Below are 12,779 nucleotides of genomic sequence, written 5' to 3'. Positions count from 1 at the left end.
TAAATAAAAATTCACAAGATAATATTTACTTTTAAATCATATTCTTATTGTTTTCTAATTTGGAATTTCCATACAACTGTAATGGACGCTACTGTAGCTAGTAATAAATATCCGAAAACAGATGGCGCGCAAAAATCGATTTCGCGCTTGGTAATTATACTTTTATTCAACAGTCGAATATCACCGCAAACCTTTTTGAATTACAATAATAATATTCTTATATATTCATTTACATAACAGCATGGCAATTATAACTTTTAAATATTAAATATTCGTTAATTAATTAAAATTACCATATTTCCGAACATAGATGGCGCTATAATATACAAAAAGTCAATTGCTATAATTACTATTTTGTTTAGCACATTATTGGTTACTCAAGAAGTCTAGAACACTATTTACCATATGCAAATTATTATAAATACAAGTCGTAAATGTAATACATAATTAAATAATATTAGTGAAATATTATTTCAGTGAAATTTAGTTAACAAAAAGTTTCTATTCACACATATAAATTGAACTGGCAACCCCCACATATAGCGTGTGAAGTTGGCTTCAATTGGTTCTATTTGCAAAAATCAAATTGAAACGGGAATCTGTGAAAAGTGAGTCCAATTGTATATTATTCTGCGGATTTCTGCAAATATATTGATATATTTTGTAATAAAAGTTCTTCAATAGTTTAACCAATATCAGAATATTTATCTAAAAAACAAAGTTATTGTTTCCTATTCTGCTTTTTACTGATAAATTGCCAAATGGAATACTTTGAAAACAAAGAAGCGCGAACCGCTAACTATGCTGACAACGCTACAGAAGCGCCAAAATTGTTGAACAGCAGTGCAAATAGCCGTACTGTATTAAAGGAATTAAATTCCAACAACGAAATCAAATTGGTAAGCATGTATAAATATATAAAATGTTTGAAATAGTGTGTATTTCATATAAATAGTGATTTCAGAAGTTTCTGAGCTTTACAGCATAAATAAATCAAATAACTATTATCGTAAGTAAAATAATAATTTACTGAATATTTGTAAATTGTTGACATACATAGGCAATTTGTTAGAAAAGACCATATAATAAGTATACACTTTACTACCAATAGTAACTGCTTAGTAAAACTATTTTTTCTCTGTATTTATATATTTTATATAAATTTAATTTTACAAATGTTTGAATATGGACATAAATTCATATGATTGTCATTCAATTTAGAATTTAAAATGTATTAAACTATATCTAACGTTGATGAAAATAACAAATATAAATATAAGCATAACAATCAACGCAAAGCAAATTTTTCATTGTACTAATTCTAATAAGGCACATTTCACACAGTTTGATATTAATGATAATGAAATCGTTTCGGTAAACATGAATAAATTCCATTGCTTGCAAATACGTGAAAAATGTCATGGTATAATCCAAATTTGAGATTCGGTGGTCACATTAAGCTACATATTTGACAATCATCCACCTCTTTTCAAGTTATGATTGAAAAAGAAAATGTGCGAATGAATTGCGACACTGCTCAAGATGGTACTCATATTACGTTTAGCTATGACATGCTTCATCAGTATAATATTTTTAATTTTCAAATATAAAGTTATAACAATAAACTGCCAAAGTACTAATTAATTAACTGCTATAATTAATGTTTATTTTAGTTGTAATACCTTCTCAAAATACACATTTATGCAGATGTTTATTATATTTGTCATATTCAATTATATGTTCGTTTCTTTTATATTATGCCAACCTCATTTCACTTGCATTATTTTCCGATGTGCTGGACATGACTGAATTTTATTAGCGTTGGTTTTTGTTTACCTCAATTTATAGCCATGTTTTATATATTATTTTTTAATTATAAATGTACATGTATACAAATACATACATACAAGAACATATACATGTGAATATGTATATTACTTTCGCGGAACGAAACTCTATTTTGGCTAGTAATTTTTTTCTTATCGTGGAATTTATTGCATTTCTTTTTAGCATTTTGCTTATGGGAAGTCGACCCATTGGGCCATAAAAAATACACACAATTCGTTAATACCCAGTGTATATATACACATTCATTTTATATATATTTTCTTTGCTGTAGTAACTATATGCCACACCATAAGTTGCTGCTGCGTTGACGACGCTGCCAATGCCTTTTTAATAGGCTTCCCATTTTTGTATGTGCTTACACTAAGCTATTGTACTTTTTACTTTTTCGTATACAAAATATATAATTTTGGCTGGGAGAGTTGTGGACACAATGGAGCAAAGCGTTCAGAATATAGGCAACCCATATGGGAAGTGAAGTGCCGCTTTTGTGTCTATACGACGAGCGCTGCGGCTCCATGTAATTTTGTACAGAATGAAAGCATAGTATGAGTGATCTACAACGTCATGATCGCCGATGCTGCTACTGATTGTTTTGCTTTCATTGACGTTGTCTGCGTCCAATAACATCGCAACCAGCCATGCCACCCATCAAACTTTCAGTCTGTCTGCCTGTCCGATCGTCCACCCGATCAAGCTCGTGCAGCTGGTAGTAATAGCGCAGCGGTCTTTTCGCTTTTCTTTCTACTATATAGCACGTACATACATTCGTTTGCATGAGTTTTATGTTTTTATTTTTATTTTTTTTTTTGTTTTCTTATAATCGTTATTGAGTTGTTTCTGTCGTTGAACTTTTTTGCTATTTTACATTTTTGCCAGTTGGTTGTAAGTTTCGACGGAAACGGTTATTCACCAAGTTGCAAACCACGCTAAGAACATCGGACACTAATTATCCGAATTTTCGATTATGGAAATAGCTCAAAGAAACTAGCTAATATGTGCTATAACAAAATTAGTTGTTCTTCAAAATAATCAGTATTTTCACGTAATATCGAGCAACTATAAATGTAATTTCGTAAATTTTGTTAATCAATTTGTATAAACACTGTTCACAATGGGAAATTTAAGTGGAAAACAAAGTTCTAAGGTATCTTATACATATGTGTATATATAATTTATTAATATTTGGAAATAAAAAATACAATAAATATTACATTTTGTGTGTTTTTAGGGTGCTAATTCGCCAAATTAATTTTATATGTGAATAAATATAAATATGTGAATAAAATACAAATACAAATATGTAAATGGTATTACAAGTTATATCCAGTGTTGCTTACTATTTATAGAGCGATATGTGAGATGATTGGTATATAATATAGTGATAGTAATTCAAAAGATTCACTACTGAAGAAAGTTTATGAATGAAAAAAAAAACATATTTTTAATATTGTTAATATTTTGCATAAAATGTGTGTAATTATTAATATGTGTAACAAGCAACTAACGAAAATAAAACCTATATTTTTATCTTTACGTATTAAATTATACAAAATGTAAATGAATCCAATAGTATTTTTGTTCTATTTTGTCAAAAATTGTTCGTTTACTTTTACCGTATTTTGTTAAAAACGTTAATAAATTTTTACTTTCACATTCACATTTCTGTAATTCATGTTAAAAAACAGTTAGCACGCTAAAATTACTAAAAAAGAAAAGTAAATGAAGACAGTGAAATAATTTGGTTTTCATAGTACATAGTCGAATCAACTAAATTTAATTTTAATATATGACTCTAACAAATAAAATTAAAATGTTATACCAAGAAATATCGTAAATGTGAAAACATTTGTTTTTTGAACTTCTTTTAAATTTTTATAAAAATATACAGTGTCTCTGAACTCAGTTGCGTACAGCAAACAAGTTCAAGTAATATAACACAAAAGTGAAAACTCCCATAAAGAGAAATAAAAAATATAATCATTAATACACTTCTAATCATCGCAACGGTTTATGGGTCCACTCTAAAAATTGTGATTGCCCAAAATATATACTTATTACAGTAAATGTTTATGGGAAGCTTCAGTGCTGTAGCAATAGTTACATTTTGCAAAAATTAAGATAACGCAATAGTAAGTTACCAAAACAATGGAGTTAGGATACTCGTCGTTGATAAGTAAATAAAGAAAAATAATGAAAAACATACACAACTTAATCTACGTAAATATTCAAAAATTGGTCGCGCCTTCGACGCTTGCTCTATGTGCATTAAATTAATTGCATTTATTTATTAATTTTGTAACAGATGTGGGCGTATATAAATATTATGTACAACGTTTCTAACTGCAATAAGTATTTTAACTGCCGGAAAGGATTATTTTTTTATTCTAGAAGATGCCCACTGTTCATGTGTACAAATATGTATATATTGAATGTAAAATAAAAATAAAGAAAGACAGAACAATCAAACGAAATAAAAATTGGTAAATTGGTGCATAAACACATTAGAACTCAATGAGCGATGTAGCAGTTGCAATACAGCAATTTTCAACAATTTGATCTTACTCTGCGCTACACCCCACAACGCTTCTGTTTCTACATTCGAACATGTTGTCCGCTTGCGTGGGCAGCAACCGAATATAAATTAGAACAAAAACAAAACAAAATTCAATAACCAACAGTGGCCTCCAGTTCGTGTGCCCACACTTTTGTAGTAATTGCACATTGTCGCGGCCCCGTCCTCACTTTCCTGAACAGCTGTGCATACGTTTTTTTTTATTGTTTCTCTGCGTTCAAGAAAGCCCCAAGTTGTTGCATTTATTATTTACAAATACGCTTCTGGTATTGGGCCACGGCAAAAAGTCTTCTCCACAAAGCCTTTCACTCGATTTGCTTCGCTTCGTGGTTTGTGGCTCTTCATGTTTCTTTTGCTTATGTTGATTTTGTATATATTTTTTTGTTTTTGTCTTTTTTCGTTTTTTGTTGCAATGAAAATTTCTTGTTTGTCACGAGGATGCAATGCTGTGACGCTTGTGGTTTGGCGGTGCTATATTTAGCCAACTGATGCCGATGCGTAAATTCTATACTCTTTTACAGGTTTTCCTCTTTTCGTGTAATATTTGACGTTGGCGCGTCTCTGTTGTGGCCTGTGTGCTCGCTCATTTTGACAGGCGACCTTTATTTATGTATGCACATACTGTTGTTACATTGTATTCTGTTTGATACATATGTATACATTTGCCGGTTTTTTACAACAGAACAACAACAGATTTAATTAGATATTGAGCAACAATAGGATCGCTGTAAAACTTGCGATACAAGTCAGGAGCCTGAATAATTGAATACATATTTTATCCACGTATTATTTTCATGTTATTGAACTATGGGAACCTATTCTTTGACATGAAACTTTTTTTATTCTAAAAATAATTCAACACGACTTCACACCTAACTTGAGATACAAACCTATGTTTCCACATGCATATATTTTACAATCAAATCATAACACACACATTATTACAATAATTTACCAATTTAATTAGCCCGCCACACTCTTGCCTCCCTCCAAGAGCATATCTCATGTTGTTGTATTACGTATTGTAATAGTGCAGTTCACCCCTGTCTGCTTGACTCAAAGTCTTTTATTGCACTCACTTATGCACATTCCAAGGTACATGCACCCATGTCGTTTACGCTGCACTTATTAGCACCGGCTCCACTTAGTAGCTCGAAAGTGTGGCAAGTGTTACTCTCTACACGGTGACGGTTTCGAACTCTTCAACTACTTGGTCTTGGTTGCGCTGCAAGCATTTCTTTTGTTGTCTCCACTCCACTGAATGCTCATTTTATAGTTAATATGTGTTTGTAAGTGTGTGTATGTGTGGTATCTTATAATCAGAAGACAACCAAGTCACTCCCACCTCTCAAGAGACCATTGACTGCCGGTTTGCCTGCTGTTCTACATGATTATTCGTTGTTACACCGTGTTGTCGGTTGTATCTCCACCGCATCGCATCGCATTACATTGCATTACAAATTGTGTTGCACTTAATAGTTTGCATTTTTGTGTCCGATTTTTGTTTGTGTTTTTCGGAAGTGCTAAATCTATGAAGTTGTTTGTGAGCATTTAGTGAGACTAAATATGCCAATATTGATGGTAGAAAATTATTATAAGTGAATATAAATATACATGATTGAATTTTATGTTGGTATCTCGTGGAAATCTATTCGTAATTTAATTGTGAACTGTTAAATGTGAAACCGATCACGATTTGGAGACTTTTAACAGCTTTTTATTTGACTGAAGTTAAAGGATTCTGAGGTATTTATAATATGTTCATGTAATAAAAATGTTTTTCGTTCTTGTTTCAAATTTTATATTTTCGATGCTACAAAGCAGTAGCAACTAAAGGGTGTTTTTTAGGTTTTATATGAGTGGTTTTCAATGAGACAATATTTTGATCAGAGTTGGTGTTTTTGACAGCTGTTACTTGATTTATACTCAGATTGTTTTACCATTTTATAAAGAACAGACTTACTACGGAACAATATTTTTGGTGACATACAGCCTCAATGGGATAACTGTTTAACTATTACATTACTGCCATCAATTATTTTTTTTTTTTGCTATCCCTTTTGTAGTTCCGTCTATATAAATTTTGAAGACTATTTCCAAACATAGTATACCAGGTCCAATAAGTACTTACTATCTACTGTCAAACTTTCGGCCGAATAGGACTAAGAGTTTAGTTGCGATCATGTTCGGAAACTGCCCTTTTCGGCGAGTTTCTAAAAAATAAAAAAAAGTAAGGAAAGGCTAAGTTCGGGTGCAACAGAACATTTTATCTCTCGCAATTTATGGATATACTTTTATGAGGATAACTCTCTATTTGACCGATATATTTGGAATAAAGTCCAAATATAAATATCAATCGTTTTCTAAGACTATACGCTCACTTAATTTTGCTAAGATAGCTCACATATTAACCGACATATGCGGTATAAAGCCGGATGTTTGAAAATCCGAATTTAAGGTATATGGGTATGGGAGCAATGGGATGTTATGACACTATTTTAATCATATTTGGTACATAGACCCACTTTTAGAAGAGAAATATTATCTCCGAATTAAATTAAAAAATTAGAGTTATAGCAATATTTTCTGTGCAAATTTTGGCTTTGAGTTCTTCATGTTCGATATCCGTGGCATTGAGAAGTTATAGTCCGATTTCGACAATTTTTCCACAAGTGATGCCACATCAAATACAGTATTTATGTAAAGCTGTAATCCACTATTTTCATTGGTTCCAAATGTATATAGATATGTATTATAAAGTGAAGGAATCCGATATTTCTTCTGTAAATTTTAGTGCTTCTGAAATTTTTCATTAGTGAGTTTACGCATTTTTGTAATTTTCAACATAACCTTTGTATGGGATGTAGGCGTGGTTATAATCCGATTTCAGCTATTTTATGGTAATGGTTACCCCATTAAGTGAAGTGACTTCGAAAAATTTGGATTATATAGCTTTATTGATTTGGGAGATATATACAAAAAATCTATTTTGAGGCGGGGTCACGACCAAATCACCGAAACAAATACATACAAATGTGGACCTTCTAGTGAGAGCCTTGTACCAAATTTTATGTGTTTTGGTTTTCGTCATTCGCGTGGCAGTGGTCCGATTTTGCCCATTTTCTATAGCAGCTTTCAAGGAACATGTGTACCAAGTTTCGTCAAGATATAATTTTTACTCAAGTTATCCGTTGCACGGACGGACAGACAGTCATTCGGATTTTAAATCGTTTCGTCATCCTCATCATTTACTTACAAACAACCGTTATGTGAACAAAACTATTATTAATATCAGGTGGCGATTCGACCATATTTGATATAGAAATATTAAAGGACTCTTCAATATGAAATAAATTCATTATTACTCTGTATTATCGATTGCTAAAGACATATCGTCATTTAAGAAACGTCTCTTCCCCAACTAACTCTTCATCTTTCTGTTATTTTTTAAGGCACTATGTATACTATAAATTTATGTAGCGTAAACATTTGGGCACTATCAAGCACATACTTTAAAAAACAACTGGAAATATCCATTATATCGGAGGGTTGAAAACAAATAGTGAATTCCCCTGCAACCCTAAGTTTTCTGACAATTTTAAAATAAACCATTGGCTATTTATAGCTCAATTAAAGATCGCTTACTGCTATAATAAAAGTTAAATAAATGAGCATCGAATTTAATATTTCCAATTTGTTGAACTGTGCATTCGAAAATTAATTAATTAGCCAATTTTCGAACATTAGACAAACCCCTTTTTCAATTATAAACGAATGTACACATGCCAAATTCGCGAATGAAAATAAATGAATGAACTCACGAAGCAGTGCTGATAATAGTATCTAACGGCTAACATCGGCGGTAGAAACACAATCGAGGCATCCATAACAAATTAGTCTCACTGATCTGGTTGCCGATCAACGCCGCGACGTGATTGTTCATAAACATTGGGCGTTGTTGTAGAGATTAATCAAGAGCAGTATAAAGTAGAAAAAATAAAGAAAATCGTGGAAAAGCTCTATTCGATTTTGAGCATATATATGTATATAAATATATATATATTATTTATGCACATACATATATAAATATACAGTGAAAGGTGCTTGGTGATCGTAATTATCGCACAACAACGGCGCAATCAATAACTCAGACAGAGCAGCTGGCGAACGCCCGCACTTGCGCGCCACAGGAGCAGCCGCCACCAGCAACTCGCGGATAGTTCGGTTGTCTGCTTACGTTCAATTGTGGTCGCGCTGTTTAGACCGTCGCACATAATTGTGTTTACTTGAGTCAAAGCTACACACATACATATGTATCTAAATCCATACATACATGCACAAGCATATAAAAATACTCTGAATATTTTCAGTGAACTCACAGACAAGAAGTCACACACCATAATTTTCAAAAATTGATATTTTGCTTCAAATGGAAATGAAAAAGAATATGAATAAGTAATTATATGAAAATATAGTAATTTGGAATTCTTTTGAGAAAAAGCAAAAGTGTTAGCGACGATCGCGACAAAAATTGAGACAAAGTTAATGGTGCATGCTGCAGTGAACCCGAAATCGCGTAATAGTTTTTTAATTACGTGATTCTTTAACCATTTTTATTGTGAAAACGAGAATTTCGCGAGCAATTTTGGTGCCATAGTGGGAGTGACGCCACGCACCGCCGGCGTAAACGTAATTCGCGTAAATCAATCGTGCGTGTTAAATAATTATTGCAAAGAAAAACAATAAACCGAAAAAACGCAAAAGTAACAAAAAAAAAAAATACTTATCAAATATAACAATATAATTTTGGGCTGTCACAAGCTAACGTACCTGGACGCAAGAGTTTTTACTATAAAATTCGCCACCACAAACAATGGAGTTCATTTCAAATCTAATAAAACGTCCAATAAGTTTGGTGCGCAGCGATTCGCTACCACCAACGTCAAACGATCAACAAGGACCAGCCACGAATAATTCACGTCCTAACACACCACAACACACAACCGCTCCATCGCAATCGCCATTATTAGCCTTTGACCGCGCCAATACGCCGGATCCACTGCAACAACAATTTGTCAATTCGCTAGTAGTGGCATCCAATATAATGGACGCAATGAATGGGCGCGATGAATTTCGTCCCATAGCTGTGGCCGCAACAACACGCTCCTCTCCGCCAATTAGTCAATCACCTACAAAGGCATCGTCACCATCACGTTCATTACAAGGCAGCACCAGCAGTAATGGCAACACGCATCCTCCGATAAACAGCGTTGGCAACACAATCGAAGAGTTGCTCATAGAAATCAATGACAATTTAAGCAAGCAAGACGATCTACATACAGAGGCTACACTGAGTCAGCACCATATGCCGAATCGGCCATTATCATTATCACCAAATGCATTGACGCAGGCATTGCCAACAGAGGTATGTGACATTACGTGACACTGCAGCATTCATGCCACATGCATTCGTGCGTTCTAATTAGTTGGTAATTGCACTGTAATCTGTTCGTGATTGGGGTTTGTATGTCACTGTTTGTTAGCAAGTGAGAGATCACTGATATCAGTGAGCATTTTGAGCTCATACAATGCTTTCAGTTCGTTAAAAGACTTTAGTTGCAACCCTACTGAATATGTTCTAATTTGTGGGCGTTTTCTACTGGTCCCTGCAATCTGAAGTTTCACCTCTTTAGAAATTTCATATGATCGAGATAAAAGTGTTGTTTTTGTGACTCTATGATAGAAATATCAGAACAGAGATCGCAAAAAGAAGAAAAGTTCGCGGCGCTAAAGTCTCACTGCAGGTACCGCTGGAAGAAGTACTGTGATGGTTGGGGTACAATGAAATATAGATCGAAGTTGAAATCTCGTTTTAATTTTGGTATCAAATGTACGAGACTTATGTCGTCTGTAGCCGTTGAGATATGTTTCTGTATAATCAATAATTTGAATATGGTCATATTTTGCAGGAATTCACTGATTTTTAGGGATGTTTCGGTCATGGGAACAAGTAAATATTTTCTTCCTAATACATGGCTTTGAAAACTAATAAAGTTTTAAATGTTGTTACATGAGAATTAGCTTCGGAGATCATCCTAAGATTTTTTTTTTCAAATCCGTCTAATAGTTACGGAGATCACACTCAAATGTAGTATTTCATCTGTTTAACTGTTACTTTAAACTGTAGTGTACATAGCCACAATAATTTTTTCTGCAAAAGATGTAATGCGGTTCAATTCCAACTTTAAAGAGCCTTACTTATTCTGTTGTGCTTACATTCTCTGCTAGTGCTTCTATTTAGGTCATAGTTGCATTTGCCTATAACTAAACTAAACCAGAACAACTTGACTGCAAACCCATCTAAAAACCGTTCAGTAATTATCTTTGTGGCCATTTACGTCGCGTCGCGGTTAGTTTGTCGTGTTTGCTAGTTACGGCCATAGAAATTAATAGAAATATGAACAATTGTGTGCAAAATAATAGCACTGCTCATTTTGAATTAGAAAAACAATAGTTTTTACTAAGAGCAGGTAGGTATATTATAGCCGTTTTGACGTCTTCTCATATTACTAGTAACATCTGAAACTAAAAATTACATATAAAATATGTCGACATTTTCAATTCCTTTCCACCTGCATTCTGCTTCTCTAGCTTCACTAATGAAACTTTTGCAGCAGCCCTGTCTCTACAGAATGACTTCTGAATATCTAATTGAGTTTTTAGGAGCTCATCCAACTAGCACTATTGTCGTTAATACCTACATATAATACAGTCATGTGAGTAGAAATAAACAAATGCAAATTTTCAACTGGTTTCGAGAGCTTTGTAATTTTGAATTCGCATGTTAAATGTTGACTGTAAAAATATCTCTTTGCAATAGTAAATTGTTGGTATTGTTGTATATTCGTGTAGTATTCAAAAATTCAACAAGTTTTTATAGTTCACATTCTTACTGTTTACAATATCCATCAGTTATACGTTGAATGAACGTGTTGGATGTGTTTCAAATTCCTCTATTATTATCAAAAAATTTTTTCGTTTGTCTTCTGGTATAGGAAAACGCATTTATTTTTAAGTTATTGGGAGCGATATAGAAACGACGCAGTTGTTTGAAGGAATATTTGAAGTGAAGATGATAATTCCAAATTGGAAACAGTTTGAAATTTTAATTTTTGAAATGGGAAAATATCCTGCATATATCAAAGATTTTAGAAAAGGGATAAAATCTTTTAAACTTCGATTTTTTGGACGGGTATATCCAAGAACAACTAAATCCATTCTCACCGACATATCGCCTCGAAGTTGGTTGAGATAATGTTAATAAAAGTAAAATTGTAAATAGTAAAAAATCAAATAAAGATGGAAGACTAAAATTTTTGGGCAGATAAACGTAGGTGCAACAAGTACAGTGATACCGTTGTTCAATAGAGAATAGCATAAAATTCATTAAGGACTGATTTAAAGATGTGTCTCGTTACATCAGAAAGAACTTTTTATTGGAAAAAAGCGCGTTAAAGTATACTATATCAAATATTTATTAAAATTTTGATAACTTTCCTTTGCGTTACGATATGCTTCAAGAATACGAATTTAGTAACGAAACGACAATTAAAACACGAGTATGTCCTCTTGAATATCCCTACAAAAAAGTACACTAAAAACTGAAAAAAAGCTTTTATAAGAACTTCGGTTTTGATTTGATACTTTTCATATTTTACACACGACTGTATATGCCCGCTCGCAGTTTCAGCACATGAATACATATTACCAATACACGAACATGCTTTGTGTGACTTTAACCTTGTATTGCTTTTGCTAATTGAATTTCGAGTACATTTTCCCGCGCAAAATAGAATAAAAAAGAAACTGGTACTGTTTAGAAGAGCAAAGAAAAACAATAAATTAATGCAAAATAGAGGGAACTAGGCGCACACTAGACACTTTGTGTGGGTAAAGCCTAAAAAATGCAATTCATACACACGCACACACACTCATGCATCTTGATTTGCAAATAGGCCGCCACCGCAGACAGACGCCACGGCCAATCTATGTATTTATATACCTATGTATGTATGAACATTATGTTCAGCTAATTGCATTTTGCCACAGAAATACAGAGATTGTGCCTCGGAAAGTGTAACGGCACGAGTGTCGGCACAAAGAAGATGTTACCGGCAGTGGAGATCGGACTAGGCGCAGTGAGTGACAGTTGGCGAGTTGCCTGCGAAAATCACACGAATTGCGATTCAGAAATTTGAATAAAAATGAAAAAATCGCGTATTAATTTGGGAAATAGTCAACACAAATTGCGTTTTATTTTAATTTCGAAAATATTGGTAGCGACACGACAACTCTAGCG

The 12,779-nt window shown here is 33.1% G+C and overlaps 1 protein-coding gene across 7 annotated transcripts in view; it reads left to right on the top strand.

Annotated features, from left to right (window-relative positions):
• Nucleotides 1-584: 584 nt before the first annotated feature.
• Nucleotides 585-12,779, top strand: part of LOC105213100 (transforming acidic coiled-coil-containing protein 1) — a 25,858-nt gene continuing 13,663 nt past the window's right edge. The window contains exons 1-2 of one of the 7 annotated variants that reach the window (XM_054236113.1): nucleotides 585-608; nucleotides 784-899. Coding sequence is in view for 6 of the 7 variants with exons in the window: in XM_011185660.3 (XP_011183962.2) it covers nucleotides 9,294-9,845 (552 nt within the window). In the remaining variant the exon portion in view is untranslated. Of the gene's footprint in view, nucleotides 609-684; nucleotides 900-2,731; nucleotides 2,993-8,415; nucleotides 9,846-12,570; nucleotides 12,619-12,669; nucleotides 12,757-12,779 lie in introns of those variants that run through there. The other 6 variants (XM_054236112.1, XM_011185664.3, XM_011185660.3 and 3 more) reach the window with 6 other exon arrangements.

Source organism: Zeugodacus cucurbitae, chromosome 2 (genome assembly GCF_028554725.1).
Source record: "Zeugodacus cucurbitae isolate PBARC_wt_2022May chromosome 2, idZeuCucr1.2, whole genome shotgun sequence".
In the NCBI taxonomy this organism is placed as follows: domain Eukaryota; kingdom Metazoa; phylum Arthropoda; class Insecta; order Diptera; family Tephritidae; genus Zeugodacus; species Zeugodacus cucurbitae.
Note: the sequence above shows the minus strand (reverse complement) of the source record. Positions and strands in the feature narration are given on the sequence as shown.